We start from the raw sequence: 18586 nt of genomic DNA on the forward strand, positions 1-18586 counted from the left end.
AATGACACTGGCAGGGAAGGGGTTAACTTTATTAGAGATGCAGGGGTTAAATGTATCCCTAGGGGCGTGATTCTAACTGTGGGGGGGCGTGGCTTGTGATGTAACCACAGAGACATACGATCCTACCTAGCAGGACCATATGATCTCTGTTCTTACACCAGGGAGAATGACAGTTGGTTGTGATTACATCAGCCGCCTGTCTTCCTCCCTCTCCAGTGGGAGATTGCGGGTGGCCGGCGGACATCAGAGCCGCCGGTTACACATGCAGGGATGTCAGGGAACAAGTAGGAGTGCGCCTCCGGCAGCGTGCGCTCGCCCCCTAGAGGCTCCTGGGCGAGCGACGTAGTACTAATGTAGCACTGCCCCCTAGGGAGCTGCCGAGTGTGGATTCCCCTGGGTTACCCATAGCAACAGTCTGTAAAACTGATCAATTTAAGACTTGGCTCAGACAATGAACAGTCCGGGGGATTTGGTTTTTGTGTTTATTTTAGAACTGGGATGGGAGAAGGAATGAGTGGGATACTCAGCTTGAACTATGCACAATTCCTGAGGACAACTGACTGTAGTGTGCAGCAAGGCCGCTGCTTCACCTTGCCTCTGAAGTGAAGTAAAAGATTTCTGTTCCTGCTTGAATACCCTCTTCAGGGTTCTTACCTGGCACCCCCTTTCTCACTTCCCGTGCATGCTAGCCCTTGTTCACTGACTCTCCACTGGAGTGGTCCCCTTCCTGGGCAGACCCCTGACAACCTTCCCGGTACTCACGGACACTGTTTTTCCCAAGGTTGCTCTGCCTTCAGCTCCACTCATCAGTATTCTGGACCTCCTGGCTCAGCTTCACACTTGGTCCACTAGGCCGACTGCCTGTGACCACCTTCCTTGCTGACAGGAGGAGAGACAGCCGTCACCCTCCTCCTGGGACCTGGCTTCCCGCCCAAAGACCCCCTGTCACATGTGCCCCCAGGTTTTATGACCTATCCCAGAATGCACCACTATTGTGCCAACCAACTAGGACAGCCACAAAAGCCTGTGTGTCACTGGCTGGGTTTCCTCCACTGTCCAACAGGCTCTCCCATTGGATAGAGTGGGGACACTCCCTCAGCCCAGATAAATCGCACCCAGGACACATGGAACAGGCAGAACTAACATAAGGCTCCCCTGATAAGCAGATAGAGCCCCTACCTACCCCTACCTAGGAGGGTGCTACATCCATGTGTATTGTATGCCCATACTTTGTCTCTGTGGGTCACTGTGATAAGGAAGGTCACCGCCCTCTCTAATTGTTGAGGGACTTTTCTGCCAATCTGGGGCTTCAGAATCTCCTTCTCGGTGTTGGTGTCCTCTTCATTGCTGGTCATTAAATGTTCCTCCAGAATGTCTCCAGTATTCCCTCCTAGGAAGTACATTCAGACTCCTCTCCCACCATGTTCCTCTGATGTATGTAGCACTGCCCCCTAGAGAGCTGCTGAGAATTACACTTTCTGGATTCCCCTGGGTTACCCTTAGCAACTGATAGCAGACAAACTGCATTGAAAGTCCTTGGCTCAGTCAATAATCAGTCCAGGGGATGTTGTTTTTTTTTGTGATTTTATTTAGAACTGGAATAGGAGAAGGGATGAGTGGGATACTCCAACTATGAACTGTGCACAATCCTGAGGACAACTCACTATAGAATGCGGCAAGGCCGCTGCTTCACCTTGCCACTGAAGTGAAGATAAGATTACTGTTCCCGCTTGAATATTCTCTTCAGGGTTAATAACTTGGCACCCCCTTTACTCTCACTGCCCGTGTGTTGACACCCCTCTGCTGACTCCAACCACTGGAGTGGTCCCCTTCCTGGGCAGACCCCTTGGCAAGCTCCCCTGTACTCAGACACTGATTTTCCAGAGTTGCTCTGCCTTCACCTCCATCGTCGGCTTCACTGGACCTCTGGGTTCAGCCACACCACTGGTTCACTAGGCTGACCACCGGTGACCACCATCCACAGCAAACAGGAGGAGAGACAGCCGCCGCCCTCCTCCTGGGACCCGGCTTCCTGCCCAAAGACCCCCTGCCACATGTGCCCTTGGCTTTTATAACATATCCCAGGATGCACCACTGTCTGTGCCAACCCACTGGTGTGTGTCATTGGCTGGGTTTCCTCTACTGTCCCAACAGGCTCCCCTATTGGATACAGTGGAGACACTCCCTCAGACCAGATGAATCACCCATAGACACATGCAACAGGCCTGACTAGAAATCCTGCTCCCTGATAAGTAGACAGAGCAAATTACACTCCCTACCTAGGAGGGCGCTACATCCACCCCCCACTAAAAATGAGCCATGTCCACATTGGCTCTGGGGCAGCGGCCCCCTACAAAAATTCCTACCAGAAAAATCCATGGAGTATCCCACAAACTTGGAAAAGGGAAAAACAAATGTACATTCAATAAATTAAGGTGAAAAAATAGACGTATCTCTCTGTACAGTATAATACATTTCAGGTGCATCCATGTAATGCATCCCCACCAAACAAAACTCTGAGTACATCCATTATCCTAACTGACTAAACTACTTCCTTGGCAACCTGCAAAGGAAAACACATTCGTATTTTAGCATTTACATCACAGAATTGTCCACATTCCTTACTACAGTCGGTGAGAAGGTCCTCTCCGCAGAGGCGGTCTTCTTACCCATCATCCATAGCTACACCACTTTGGCAGCAGGCAGTCAGGTGCCCTCTTCAAAGGTGACACTAAACCCTGTCACTAACTACCTACCACCACTCTGCCCACCAGATCATGAAGACACACAAAGTCCTCTTCCATCAGGATTGCTGGAGCCTGAGCAACCTGTCCAATCTGGTGGGTTAGCAGTCTCTTCGGGGGCCCTGCACACTAGGACACCCCCCAGCAAAGAGACTTCGGGTCACCAACCCCTCTCATAGTTACATAGTAGGTGAGGGTTAGGGGTTAGGGTTACATAGTTACATAGTAGGTGAGGGTTAGGGGTTAGGGTTACATAGTTACATAGTAGGTGAGGGTAGGCCTGCACGATATTGGAAAAAAAATATATTGCAATATTTTTTTTCCAACGATATATATTGCGATATTGAGGGACCCGTCCTTTATATGGAGAAATATAAAGGAGGTTGGCTGCAGCCCACTTCAGAATATAACCCTGGAAGGGGTTATATAATAGATTATAAAAAGGAAGAGGAAGTGATTGGTGCTGCCAGTATATATGTGAAATACAATAAATAATCTATAATGACATGGTGTGTATACAAAAAGGGAAAAGTAGATGTATGTATGTATGTATATATATGTGTATGTATGTATGTATGTATGTATGTATAGGAAAATAATTTATTAATATATAAATATATAAATCACCTCTGAATTATTAATAATTTATTTTCCTCTACATATACATACATACATACATACATACATATATATACATACATACATACATCTACTTTTCCCTTTTTGTATACACACCATGTCATTATAGATGATTGTATTTCACATATATACTGGCAGTGGTAGGAGGAGGGTGGAGCGGTGGATTAGAAAGGAGCACAGCTGCATACATACATTACTCACTCGTGCACTGCAGCCCGCCCCACACGTTCAGTGAGTCTCACTCTCCGCCCTAGTTTTCTCAATGGCACATTCAATCACGCCGTGAGTAGCGGCACAGCGAACCAATCAGGTGTGCAGGCACGCGTGATTGGTTCCCTGAATGTGCCATTGAGAAAACTAGGGCGGAGAGTGAGACTCACTGAACGTGTGGGGCGGGCTGCAACTCCAGTGGATTGGATGTGTGAGTTCTCCTCCGACCTAACACGCCTAACACGGAAGTCTGCGAGTCCTCCTGTCCTCCTCCGAGTCCCTCCCGCTGCCTATGCAAATATCGTGACCTCGGCGATATGAATATCGCCTACGGCCGCAGAACGATAGTCGATATCATATGATCATATGATAATCGATATCATATCATAGCACTGTTCTTTCCCTCTACATGTTATTGAACCTGACCGATCCCATGCCATTGTTCCTGTCCCGGATTCCTAAGTGGAAGTGGTTGATATTTGGCTTGTTTGCTCAGTCACGAGAGTGACTGAGCCTTTGGAGCTGGTGAGTGTGCATTGCTTCTCCCCCCTTCAGAGCACAGTGGTGGTGGTCGAGGTGATCCAATACATCTGCACCTACAATTTTCCCAAAGAGTCATCATTGTGGACTATTGTTATTATCATTAATACTACTTGTGCTGCTTTGGTGGATCTATATATGCAGTACCGATTGCACTTAGACTATCTAGATTATCAGTCACGCTTCCTGTTTGGTAGGTGGTTAGAGTTTGTCATCTCCTTTTGCGCTACTGGAATATTTTATCATTATTTTTGATTTATATGTATTCTGTTTTTATATAACTCTATAATAGGCTCGGGTTTAGGACCAATGCTGGCATCACTCCCTCCTTTTTAGCTAGTGTTGGGCAAACAGATTGGACTCTAACATACCATTCACCCATTCAGTGAACACCCCAAGTTGCGGGGTGCTCTTCGGGATGCTTGCCTGCCAAGTGCCCCACAATGCACTGCATGCTCCACAGTGCTTTCAAAGCCCTAATTGGGTGAAGCAATCAAGGCTTTGCCCAATCAGGGAACAGTGAATAGCTGGTTAAGGAGCAGGCCGGGAAGCCCCCCCCCCCCAACCATGCCAGGCCAGATGCCCTCAACATGGGGGAAATGCTTTGGGGTCGGGGGGGGCTCTGTAGGGGAAAGGGACTACCACAAAAGGGAAAAGTCCCCCCGGTAAAAGGTAAAAGTTGTGTCAATCTTGAAACCTAGCAAGGTGCTTATACCAACCACTCCTTTCCCACTGCCCAAGGGCAAGAGTGAAGCACACTGAGGCCCAAAGCAGGGGAACTTGCTGATGCAGTTTCCAGATACAAAGCTGCATGTCCCAAAAACCCAGCTCAATCTTCGCCTCTAGTCCTGGTCACTATGGCAACTGTCTTCAGGATCTGGGCTCCACCACAGTGGACTGCGGTCCTGGACTTGTATATCACACCACAAACTCTCCCATGCTGCTGCAGTGGTGTTCTAGGATGAGTGCTTACCATGGGGTCCAGTACCATACCATGGGGTCCAGTACCATACCATGGGGTCCGGTACCAGTAACCTTACAGGCCTTCTCCACCAACCTCCGGGGTCTGCGGGGTCAGAGTTCAATCCCTCAAAGTGCTGTGAGGCTGAGCTGAGATGGATAAATGCTGCTGTGAAAAGGGCCTTTGGGGCAATCAGCAGGAAACTGAAAATTCTTGCTAGAAGAGCAATCTCTCAGAGCAAGGAGGAATCTGTACATTACCTATGGATGCTAGAAAAAAACTGAAGGCATACAATCTCCAATTATCTAGAAGTAGAGCAAAACCCGTGGGTCAAAACCAATCATGTGCTTTCCTTTGTTAACCAGAGATGCATGTTATTTCTTCTCCGGGTTCCTGTGTGTTGGAGATACAACAGCTTTCAGTTTAACAGATTAACTGCAGTTCACAAATAGGACACCAGATGTCGCTAATGCTCAGTGATATGCTATGCATTTCTATGATGTGTTGTAATATCCTGTACACTGTACTGAACTTGTTGGTTATCTCTTCCTGTCTGTTGTTCTTATTACAATGAGGTGACATCTTTGATTTCTGTGTTACGTTCCAATAAAGAAGCCAGTTCCTGTTTACTCCACAATGTCTGATCTGAATGGACTCCGCTGCACCCAGTGATCACACTCTGCAACACTGTGCACTATTTTCCTGAATTTCTGGTGGGGTACAGGGTACCTTTAGAGAAAGTCACCCTGTTCCTCCTCCTCCTCCTCCTCTTTGACTACATGTCCCAAAATTCAATTGCACATGTGTGCCCTGTCATTCCTCGCTGGCAGTCGGTGCACTTTGGTGCGGACAGAGTCATAGCATCAGCTTGGAGTCTCTCTCTTCCAGAAGTGCGCATGTAAGGGTGGTGCTGTAGGACTCTGGAAAGCAATGGAGCCACCCAAAAACAAGGAACTGGCAGAGCATCACCTATAGAGATTTTTAGGTACCAAGGTTTGTCTCCATTCCACGGGGCGTACGCCATTTTACATTTGTGACACGTTGGGTATCTATTTACTCAGTGTAACATCATCTTTTATATATTACCAAAAACTTGAGTAATATGTACTGTTTGTTTGCACTATAATTTTATATGTATGTGAGAAATGTCATAATTGGCCCAGTTTTGAAGTAGAAGGAGCACACCAGGTAGGTACTGAAGTAAGTTTCTGTAAGCTATAGAGTTTAATAACACTTTAAGTCCTCTTAGGTGCACACCTCGTCCTGGGCCAGGGACCCTATGTGTTAAACAACAAAGAGCGACCAAACTCTCACAGTCCCAATATCACGGGGCTATGACGGGGTGCATCTAATTTCTCCTGCCCTGTGCTAGAAATGCAGCACAATGCTCTGAGACCAAAGATGAGATTCTCCTGCAGAACAGTGTACTGGGCGCTTTACCATACCAGGTAATGGGAATAATATGGTACTCCCAATACAATAAAAACATAAACCTGTATATAGTACTGTAGCACACCCCCTCCCCCAGTACTCTAAAGGTACTTGTACAGCTGATGTATGCTGTCCAGTTCTGGGCATCGGTCCTCAGGAAGGATGTGCTGGAACTGGAGAGAATCCAGAGAAGGGCAACAAAAATAATTAAGGGAATGGAGGACATCCGCTATGAGGAAAGACTACAAGCACTGAACTTATTCTCTCTGGAGAAGAGACGATTGAGGGGGGATATGATATCAATGTACAAATACTGTACTGGTGACCCTAGCATAAGGAACAAACTATTCAGAGAAAGGGAATACAATAAGACACGTGGCCACTCACTAAAACTAGAGGAAAGGCGGTTTAACCTTAAAGTGCGTAAGGGGTTCTTCACTGTAAGAGAGGTAAGGATGTGGAATTCTCTTCCACAAGCAGTCGTATCAGCAGGGAGCATTGATAGTTTCAAAAAACTATTAAATGGGCACCTTAAAGACCAGAACATACAGGAGTATACAATGTACAACATACAGGGGTATACAATGTAGTACAACATACAGGGGTATACAATGTACAACATACAGGGGTATACAATGTACAACATACAGGGGTATACAATGTACAACATACAGGGGGTATACAATGTACAACATACAGGGGTATACAATGTACGGTTAACAGCAAACACACACATCATAGGTTGAACGGGATGGATTGATGTCTTTTTTCGACCTCACAAACTATGTAACGGTAGGATAACACATCCAGAGTCAGGGAGAAAGCTAGCATTTACCCAAGGGCTGAATCCATGGCTATAATGGGAAGTTTTGAAAACAAATTGGGCAACAGGCCACTTTTGGTCTTTCCAAAGTTCTAATATTGAACTGAAAGGGGGGTAGAAGGAGAGAGGGTTAGGGGTCTGTAACTTGCATGACTGTGGAGCCTGAGGTTAGGTGCACAATTCCCATCCAAGCACCCCTGGTACAGGAGGCAGCGATGGTAGGGCAGTGGAAGGGTGCAGGTGCCAGGAAGCTGTAGTAGTGAGCTGTAGCTTGGAGACACAGGAGTTCTTCCAATGGTGGTGTGGAGTCTGATCACAAGCCTTGCTCAGCAGACAGGTGCAGACTCAGGATCAGGTTCAAGGTCGGTATAACGGAACCTCAACCCACACTGTACTTGTGTACTTCCGTCAGTATACGGCTTCCTCCCAGTCGTGAACATAGATATCAGATTTTCCCAGCTGCCCCCATACAAAGCTAGCCGACAACTTAGCTTGTACTGGAATCTTCTCTTTATTGAACAGTTTCACACTCAATTTATACACACATGAGCACACCCCCCCTCCTGATCAAATTACCCCATCAGGTCCGGGTGGCCTGACTACATTATCATATGCAGATGAAATTATATACAGAAATATAATTAACATATCTAAAGAACAACCAACACAAACAGTATACTATTTCCACTCAGCAACTAACAGAGGACAATTATTCAATCAACCTGAGCCAATTAAGTAGGAGACGACTGTCCTCGAGCTCCTGGAATACAATACACATTCTCTCAATGCACATCTAAGCATTATTTAGGAGTCACAGACTTCATGGTAACAGGCTACACTGTAGGTCTCACAGTGTAATGTGGGAATAAATCTTCATATTTCTTGAGCGATATTGTTGATAAATATTACTCTCCCATTTGAAGTTATCCAAACCATTAGTATCTGTCTTTCACTTCCAGTGATGGTGAGTACCGTCGCAGTTGGGAACAGGCAGAAGTCGGTAACGTGCTGGCAGGGAGGTACCAGGTCAGGAAGCGGAGACTTAGTCATAAATCTAGGCCGAGGTCAGTAAGCGAGCAGCAGATATAACAGGCAGGGGTGATCCAAGAGAGGGGTCAGACGTAGCTGGGTCAGAAACAAGGTTAGCAGACATGGATTAGAATCGGGAACACAGGAACCAGAGCTAAAGGCAATCCAGCACTGAAGCCAGGCTGACTCCCAGTTTAAATAGGCTGCTGGGTGCCAGAATTTGTGGATGCGTGTGTACGAACACGTGCCCACATGTATTCGCCAATGCGCCCTTGCGTGCACATTCTAGTCCTTGCTCACCTTGGACTTTTATGTTCATGACTTTGCACATGAGCATAAGAATGAGCACCTGCTGCACAAGTTCCCTGATAGGGTCTGAGATACCACAGCAGATCACTTACAGACTCCTTGGATCAAGTACAGCTTCACAGTGTCAGAACCTTTAGGCTGACCCAACAACAGCTCAAGCACATCTTCAGATTCTGGTGCACCCTCCAAGTGAGCCACCAGGCCCTTCTCTCCAGTAAGGGTCCTACCCTGGATCTTCTTCCCTTGGCTCAGCTTCCTCCACAGCCTCAGGACCACTTGAGTGTACGTAGACCACCAAATAGGCCTGGCCTCAATACAGAGCTCCCTTCAGAAGCACCTCAGCCTGAGGCAAGAGAGCCAGCACCTGGGCTGTCCCAAATATATATATCCATACATCCCCCAGCATGCTCCATTAGGCAAGAAGCTCCTACTGGGCTGGCTGAAGGAAAATATAAATATTCATACCTTAGCCTGTTTGTGAAATCTCATACTTTGGCCTGTGCTATCAGTGACACATACTGGCAACACTGAGAAATGCACAACCCAACTGAGTTTAGGGAAATTTGCTAGAATCCAAACACAGGTGGACCGCTCTAGGTAGAGTGTAATTCAGGTGCAGGTCGGATCCGCCATCCAGATGAATAGTCAAACATAGAAAAAAGTGACCGCACTCCGAAAATTTAAATCAAAGAGTCATTTTATTCTTCATCACAGGCATCAAAAATAAGACTGGTGAGACGTGGGACAATAGAAAGGTTGATGGCGTTGACGGTTTTGACCTGTGGTCTAAAATCACGGACAAAAACATGTTGTCTGTTTGGAGGTTTTTGTCCGTGATTTTAGACCACAGGTGATGGGAGTTGCTTCCCTTAATGAATGCTTTGATTATTTTGAATGGTTTTCAGCTGTCAATTTGCCTTTATCTGTGGTCTATTCATGGTCACAATGTGTGTGGTTATGAGTAAGCAACCCCTTGAGTCATAAAACGCGTCAACCTTTCTATTGTCCCATGTCTCACCAGTCTTATTTTTGATGCCTGTGATGAAGAATAAAATGACTCCTCTTTGATTTCAATTTTCGGAACGCGGTTGTCAGGTCACCTGTGGCCAGGTGACAACTGCACCCTGTTGGAGGCAGGGGCGCAGCACAAGGTAGTGAACCCAATAGCAGACTGCTGCGGATGGACCGACACGTGAGCCCAAGATTCCCCAGGGCGCAGAGTCTAAGACCCAGCAGGTGTTCACCAGAGCCTCTAGTGGTGAGGATGGACTTGGCTGCAGCTGGGCCCAGGTCGTGGCCCCTGGGGTCCCCCAGGTCACGCTCCGTAGGGAGAGAAGGGAAGCAGCCACTCAGGACACACGGAATGGTGATGGATAAGCCGAGGTCGGGGTAACAGACAGACAAGGGTAACCAAGGGACAGGCCAAAGGTCAGGCTAACAGGCAAACAGGAATAGACAGAGACAAGCCAAAGTCGATACACAGAAAAGTAGATCAAGCACACGGCAAACAGGAAACAAACACTGTTGAACAGCAAAGCAGACCTGCAGTGCACTGCTTAATATAGACTTCCTGTGATGACCTGGGCGGGGCAGGAACAGGAAGTAGAAGTGATAAAAAGGAACCAGAAGTGCAGTCTGACCTCTAATACAGACATGAAGGGACAGGTAAGCTTGCCAAACACTATTGCAAGTCCATGACAGCGGTCACTTTTTTCTATGTTTCTATTGAGTTTAGGGAAAGCCCAAATAAAAACTATTGAATCGGTCTTAGCTGCCTACAGCCCAACCAAAAACTCATTTTACATAGGAGCTCCAGTTTAGGACCATGGAGCTACAGAACATAGTCTATGAATTAATCCAAAACTAGTATTGAGGCACTCGCGGGTCTTGCAGAGGAGGTAGATCAAAGCGGGAGCTTTTTTATTGTCAATGTTTCGAAGAAGCTCAGTTCATCGCTCTCAAGACCTATAATCTATGTATTGCATATGGTAAATTTTTGGGAAAGAGACCCAAAAGGGAAGGAAGGCAGGCCCAGGTGATAGAGCCTGTCTGCCTAAGAGATAGAAGAAGGAAAACCCTCCAAGAAACACATAGACAAGTAAAGGAAGGAAAAAAAGTGGGAGGGCTAGTGGGATTTTTAAATGGTACCTTGTTCTATCAGGTAGAATGACACATGGGTATGAACAATAGTTAAAAAGTATATTTTATTAATCCAGAAATTTTAAATACAGTACATAAGGTATGCACAAAAACATTATAAAATACAGGAGTACATTGAGGAGTTCTCAGTGTTTAGTACATCCGATATAAATACCGGAAAAACCCGACATGTTTCGCAGTTTTGTCCAACTGCTTCTTCAGGGGTGTATACTAATTTGTGCTGTAACAACAGTTATCCTGAGTATTCCTGTATGGAAAAGTAGGATAGGTTAACAATATTTATATCACAGGAAAACTGATGTATCTGCATGGGGGGTTCAATGTCCCAGTGCGCCACCCAGAAAAGCCTAGAAAATCCCAGTAGGCGTCAAGAGGGGGATGCCCAAAGAATACGTCTCACCGACGGGTGTGGAAGTTGGATGTCGGTACCATCTATAAATAATCTAGTATTACAAACACACTTCTACTATGTATTGCATATATTCAGTAATGGAAGTTAAAACATAAGAAGCAACTTTATTTCGTCATATGGATATAGTTCTGGCTTTTAATTTTATTTATTTGTATCTCTATACAGGAGGATTGGTAGGTGGTTGCTGGTCTTCATAAGCACAACCGAGTCACATTGGAGAAGAGTCATATGGGTGTTCTGAAAGACTGAAAGGCTTTACTACAGATCACCGGAGGATTAGGACACAAGTCATATCCGGGTTCTAAATGTTTTGAATGCTCATCGTTGATCCAGCCTTGGAGGACAAGAGAGAAGTCCTCCTTGAAAGTGACAATGGCTTTACAGTAAAGTCAGATTCATACATACTCAAGACCCGTCACACAATAGAGAAAATATTTTGTTTGTAAAAACGTTGTTACAATACAATGGAAGCAAATCTTATCGGGCACCAGAAGGTTCACACAGAAGAAAATCCATATCAATGCTCTGAATGTGGCATATCTTTTAGCCTAAAGGCACATCTTATGAAGCACGAAAGGGTTCACCCTGGAGAGAAACCATATTGGTGTTCTGAATGTGGTAAATCTTTTCCAGGGAAGAGAAATCTTCTCAAACACAAGACAGTTCACAGTGGAGTGAAGCCATATCAATGTTCTGAATGTGACAAATCTTTTAGACTGAAGGCACAGCTTATCATACATGAGAGGGTCCACACCGGGGAGAAGCCATTTCAGTGCTCTGAATGTGACAAATCATTTACCGAGAAGTCACAGCTTATAAGACACCAGAAGGTTCACACCGATTCTTTCAAACCAATTCAGTGTGGCGAGTGTAACAAAACGTTTCAAAGGAAGGAGGCGCTTACCAAACACCAGAGGATTCACACCGGAGACCAGGCATATCCGTGCTCTGAATGTGATAAAACTTTTCCAGCAAAGTCCTATCTTACCATACACCAGAGGATTCACACGGGAGAGAAGCCGTATCAGTGCTGCGAGTGTGATAAAGCTTTTACAAGGAAGGAAGGTCTTATCAAACACCAAAGGACTCACACTACAAAGAAACCCTATCAGTGTTCTGAATGTGACAAAGCTTTCAAAGTGAAGGAAAGCCTTAACGCACACCAGCTAGTCCACACTGGAGAGAAGCCTTACGCTTGTTCTGAATGTCATAAAGGCTTTGCAATAAAGTCACACCTTATCATACACCAGAGGTTTCACACCGGAGAGAGGCCATATCCGTGTCCTGACTGCGACAAAGCTTTTGCAGTAAAGACCCATCTTCACAGGCACCAGAGGGTTCACACCGGAGAGCAGCCATATCAGTGTTATGAATGTGATAAATCTTTTAGAGTGAAGTCAGACCTTATCAAACACCAAAAGATTCACAGTCTTACTTTATGGCTACAAAGTGGAAACTCTGGAAGAAAGTAGAGTGTTAAAAGGAGTAGCAGATAAACAATTCTGAAAGTTTTTGTGCCGGTTCACACTGTTCCGACTTGTCAGGCGACTTGGTAGCGGACCGTGCTGTGCAATTGGAACCGTTCTAATAGGAGCGACTCAAGTCGCTCAGACTTAGAAAAAGGTTCCTGCACTACTTCGGGGCGACATCGGAGCGACGTGCATTGACTTCCATTATGTGAAGTCGTTGCAAGCCGCGCCAAAGTCGCGGTGCACGGGTGAGGGCATAACTCGCCCGAAGTCGTGTCGCCCTAGTGTGAACCGACACTTTGGGGTGTCTGAGCAGCTGCACGCCCCATGTCATGCCCCAAGCTAATGGAAAAGTGAAACAATATGAAGCTACTTTAAGAAACAAACTTACTAAAATCTGTGAGAAAACTGGAATGAAATGGATGGATGGATGCATGGAGATTACCGTTTAGGTCCACCGGACTCGCAGCTAGAAAGCCTTAGAATGCTTTACCTTTTGAGATACTTTTTTTATCGAGCACCAAATACTGAACTATGGTCTCATCCTTTGTTTATGGCTGAATATGTATTCTATTTGCATCATACACTAATTGACCTGAATTCCGAAGTGTTTCCTTCATTGGCAGTTCCTGCCTTAGTACCGGAGACTTGGTAGCAGTCAAGTTGTCTATTGCCAAGTCTCCATAGCCTTGTTGGAAGAGATCTTCCCAGGTTCTGATGACTATTGCTACATCGTTGGAGCTTGAGGGTTCCAGGTAAACCCATCTAAACCCACATAGAGATAAAGAGTATAAGAAGGTTCAAACCATGCAACTGCAAAAGATTTGAACTTCGAGACCCTGTCACCAACTTAACCACTTGCCTACCAGGCACTTTCATCCCCCTCCTGCCATGGCCACTTTTCAGCTTTCAGCGCTGTCACAATTTGAATGACAAATTGCGCGGTCATGCAACACTTTACCCAAATTAAGTTTTTATAATTTTTTTTTCCCACACAAATAGAGTTTTCTTTAGTGGGTATTTATTCACCACTGGGGTGTTTTATGTTTATTTTTTGCTAAACAAAAAAAGTCCAAAAATGTTAAAACAAAAAAATGTTTTCTTCATTTGTTATAAGATTTTTTTTCAATAAATAATTTTCCTTCACTGACGGGGGCGCTTATGAGGCTGCACTGATAGGCGGCACTGATGGGGGTGCTTATGAGGCTGCACTGATAGGCGGCACTGACGGGGGCGCTTATGAGGCTGCACTAATAGGCGGCACTGATGGGGGTGCTTATGAGGCTGCACTGATAGCCGGCACTGATGGGGATGCTTATGAGGCTGCACTGATAGGCGGCACTGACAGGGCGCTTATGAGGCTGCACTGATAGGCGGCACTGACGGGGATGCACTGATAGGTGGCGCTGATGAGGAGGCACTGATTGGCGACACTGATGGGCATTGTTAGGCGGCACTGAGGCTGCATTGATACAGTAGGCAGTACTGATGAGGCAGCACTGGTGGGCATTGATACACGGCACTGATGATCAGTGCCCTGATTATCAGTGTAAACATTGTGTCGTCAGCCGCCTCATCAGTGGCCATCATGTGCTGAGAGGGATGCACTGATAGGCAGCACTGATGGGCACTGATAGGCAAGACTGATGAGGCTGCATTGATAAAGTAGGCGGCACTGATGAGGCTGAATTGATACAGTAGGCGGCACTGATGAGGCTGCACTGATGGGCATTGATAGGCGGCACTGATGATCGGTGCCCTGATTATCAGTGTGAACAATGTGTCGTCAGCTGCTTCATCAGTGCCCATCAATGCTGCCTCATCAGTGGCCATCGTGTTGAGAGGTATGCACTATTAGGCATCACTGATGGGGATGCACTGATAGGTGGCGCTGATGAGGAGGCACTGATTGGTGACAGGAGGCACTGATTGGCGACACTTATGGGCACTGATAGGCGGCACTGATGAGGCTGACTTGATACAGTAGGCTGCACTGATGGGCATTGATAGGTGGCACTGATGATCAGTGCCCTGATTATCAGTGCGAACAATGTGTCGTCAGCCACCTCATCAGTGCCCATCAATGCCGCCTCATCAGTGCCCATCAATGCCGCCTCATCATGTGCTGAGAGGCTTACTGGTTAATGGCTCTCCTTTCCTCTCACAAACACAGCGTGGGAGGAGAGGACTGCCGATAACCAGCATGTCTATTTACATGTGATCAGCTGTGATTGGACAGAGCTGATCACATGGTAAAGGGCCGCTGTGATTGGCCCTTTACCCCAATCTGTGATCAGGAGGTGGAATTCTGGGAGGACATCTATTAAAGCCCTCGAAGAACTGGCCGACCACACCGTAGCCATCATTCGGCTTTACCGGGGCTCGGCAAGTGGTTAAAACATTGCAGGTAAAAGCACCAAATCGTTCAGAATTTTAAGTGCTCACTTGACTATTTTCCCTTTCCACAAATGATTTTTTAATGACTGGCAATGTACTTGCTAGGAAATTTTACTCCCGGAAGTGTGAATTCCCTAGCCCCGCCCCCTCCCGTCTCCTGTGCAGGTTGTTGGTAATTTCATACATGTTTCTAGTAGGATATTTAATATACAGTATATATGCGATATAATGGGATCCAGGAAACAGGAGGTTACGGGGGCAGTAAGTCTCTGACACAGATAACATGGAATATCATTATTAAAAGAAACGGCAGCATTGAAATTAGGAGATTATCGAAAAATACTTTAAGCCCATCAATACCGCACACTTTCACCCACTCATTGCCAGGGCCAATTTTCAGTTTTCAGCGCTGTCAGACTTTGAATGACAATTACTCAGGCATGCAACACTGTATCCAAATGAAATTATTATTTTTATTTTTTAGACAGACAGAGCTTTCTTTTCATAGCATTTATTCACTACTGAATTTTTATTTTTTTGCTATATATATATATATATATATATATATATATATAAAAATACTGAAAATTTTTGGAAAATTGTTTTTTCCATAGTTTTTGTTATTCCAAATTGTAAATAAATATACTTTCCTCATAAATTTAGGCCAAAATGTGTTATATTTTTTTCTGTAAAAATAACTGAAATCCGTGTATATTATTTAGTCTGTGTGAATGTTATAGTGTCTTACAAACCATGGTATATATATATATATATTTAAATATTGATCAGTCTTGATGTACTGACTACCTATATAATTTTTGGGGGTCCTAAAATGCCAGGACAGTACAAATATCCCCCAAATTACCCCTTTTTGGAAAGTAGACAGTCCAAGGTATGTAATATGAGGCATGATGAGTTTTTTTTAAGTCATTTTTTGCTGAACCTTTTTGGAAAATGATACAAGTTAAATACATTTTTTTTTCATTGTCATTCAGTTGTCATTTTAAAAAGTTATTTCTCACACACAGCACAGGTATACTTACAATTACACCCCAAAACGCATTCTGCTACTCCTTCCCAAGTATGGCGATTACCTGATGTGTGAAACCTTTTCACAGTCTTTCCACACAGAGGGTCCCTAAATCCAATGAGCACCTTCATACGTTCTATGGGGTAAAAATGACATTTCTTAACTACCTATCACATTTTTGGAGGTGCTGGAGCACCAAGACAATGGAAACGCCCAGAAAATGACCACATTTTGGAATGCAAACACCCAAAGGTATGTTTTAAGAGGTATGGGGAGTCTTCTGAGGACTTCATTTTTTTTTTTCCACAAGTTTTTTTAAAAATGTGTAAAGAAAGTGAGAAGTTGTCAATCTGAGATATTTCTAATACACAGCATAGGCATACTTAAGATTACACTTCAAAACACATTTTCTAACTCCTCTCGAGTAGGGCGATACCACACAAAGAGGCCCAAAATATAATGAGCACCTTTAGGTGTTCTAGAGCAAAAAAATACACATCTAATTTCTTGACTACCTATCACATTTTTAGAGGCCCTGTGGAGGGCCAAGACCGTAAAAACACTCACAAAATGACCACATTTTGGAAAGCAAACACCCCAATGTATTTTCTAAGAGTCATAAGGAGTCTTTTTGCCCAAAGTTTTTGGAAAATGTGAAATAAAAAATGAAAATTTATTTTTTTTACGCAATATTTCCAATTATTAGGATTTTTCTAACACACAACATAGGCATACTTTGTATAACCCCTTAAAACACATTCTGCTCCTCCTCCAGAGTATGGGGATACCCCATGTGTAAGACCTTTATAATGTTTGGACTGATTATGTGCCGGACATTGCAATCCGTGTATCACAAAAATCAGCCAACACTGTATATCAAAATAACGTAGTGTAGCTTCATCTACAGCAATCACTATTTCTAAAAGCCTAACCTACTGGTACGTTGCTGCCCCCACAGCACTATGTTCACTCACCAGGAAGTTCAGGGGGTTGAACAAAGGGTAAACCAAAGAGTACCTGTGGTTTCAGTAGTGCAGTTGTCCATAGAGGATGGGTGGCACCAGTCTCTCAGGAACGTAGCCAATGGGATGTGCGGATGGGTTAGGGTGCCAAGCAGAGACAGGGTCAGCAAACAGGCAAAAAAGTGGTCCAGGCAGAAGGCAGATACATTGCCCTTAAAAAAGCCACATTCCCTACAGAGCGCAGTCAAGAGATGTGGTCAATAGATTGGTCCATGCAGAAACGATAGGCTTAGGGCCTTGGTCAGGTAAGACTGGATAAAGGGGTAGGCTTCTTCCCACCCAAATCTCTTCAAGGCCTCCAGTCCCTGATCTGGGAATTACAGAACCTGAAGAAAACCCAAAAAATGGATTTTGAGTTCATAATTTCCTGTAAAATCCATTTCTTGAAGTACATCACAGACACAGGGCCATAAATCATAACATATGGGTTATATAGCCACCTATAGGGGAAGGACACTGGCAACCAATCAGAATTGATGACCCCCTATATAACCCCTCCCACACAGGAAGTACCTCAGTTTTGTAGCAAGCAATAAAATAACTCATAGAAGAGGGGAGGGACCTCTGTGTCCTTGATGTACTTCAAGAAATGTATTTTACAGGTAAGTATGAATTAAAAATCGTACATCACGGGACACAGAGCCATAAATTATAACATATGGGATGTCCCAAAGCAATGCATCTGAGGGGAGGGGGGGACACCAAAAAATACCACCATCTGACCCTTAACAGAAGGATTACACCGCCACTTGCAGTAAACTGCAGCCAGAAGCAGACGACTCCTGGGTCCCAACATCCACTCTATAGAAACGATTGAACGTATGCAATGACAACCAGGTTGTGGCCTTGCAAATCTGAGCCATAGAGGCTTGATGGCGATGTGCCCAAGAGGCACCCTCTCCTCTGGTAGAATGTGCCCTTACAGGAAAAGGTGAAACATTTCCTGCTAAGCCATGCGCCTGGGTAATAACCTGGCAAATCCAACAAGAAATCGTAGATTTAGATGCAACCAATCCCTTACTGGGGCCTTCTGGCAGTACAAACAAGCTCTCGGTCTTACGAATCTGAGCTGTTTCCTGTAAATAAAACTTAAGCGCACGCATTACAAAAAGAGAATGCAATAACTTTTCCTCCTCTGAGTGAGGATTTGGAAAAAAGGAAGGTACTATAATGTCCTGATTCAAATGAAAGGCGGACACTATCTGGGGCAAAAAATCTGGGTAAGGACGTAAAATCACCCTATATTGATAAAATATGAAAAATGGCTCTTTACAGGAAAGAGCTGCTAGTTCTGATACCCTTCTAGCTAAAGTTATCGCAATTAAAAAGACCAGTTTTCTAGTCAAAAGAACCAGGGGAACCTGCCCCAGAGGTTCAAAAGGCTGTCTTTGCAAAACTGCCAACACCAAA

At 45.0% G+C, this 18586-nt stretch overlaps 1 protein-coding gene across 1 annotated transcript in view; it reads left to right on the top strand.

Annotated features, from left to right (window-relative positions):
- LOC309543524 (uncharacterized protein) overlaps positions 1–18586 on the top strand; it is a 186352-nt gene that overhangs the window by 47305 nt on the left and 120461 nt on the right. Inside the window, exon 2 of the mRNA XM_082275998.1 lies at positions 11713–12726. Coding sequence (XP_082132124.1) covers positions 11713–12726 — 1014 coding nt within the window. The remainder of the gene's footprint in view (positions 1–11712; positions 12727–18586) is intronic.

This window comes from Pelophylax lessonae (assembly GCF_965119305.1).
Source record: "Pelophylax lessonae genome assembly, contig: HAP1_SCAFFOLD_161, whole genome shotgun sequence".
Taxonomy (NCBI): Eukaryota; Metazoa; Chordata; class Amphibia; order Anura; family Ranidae; genus Pelophylax; species Pelophylax lessonae.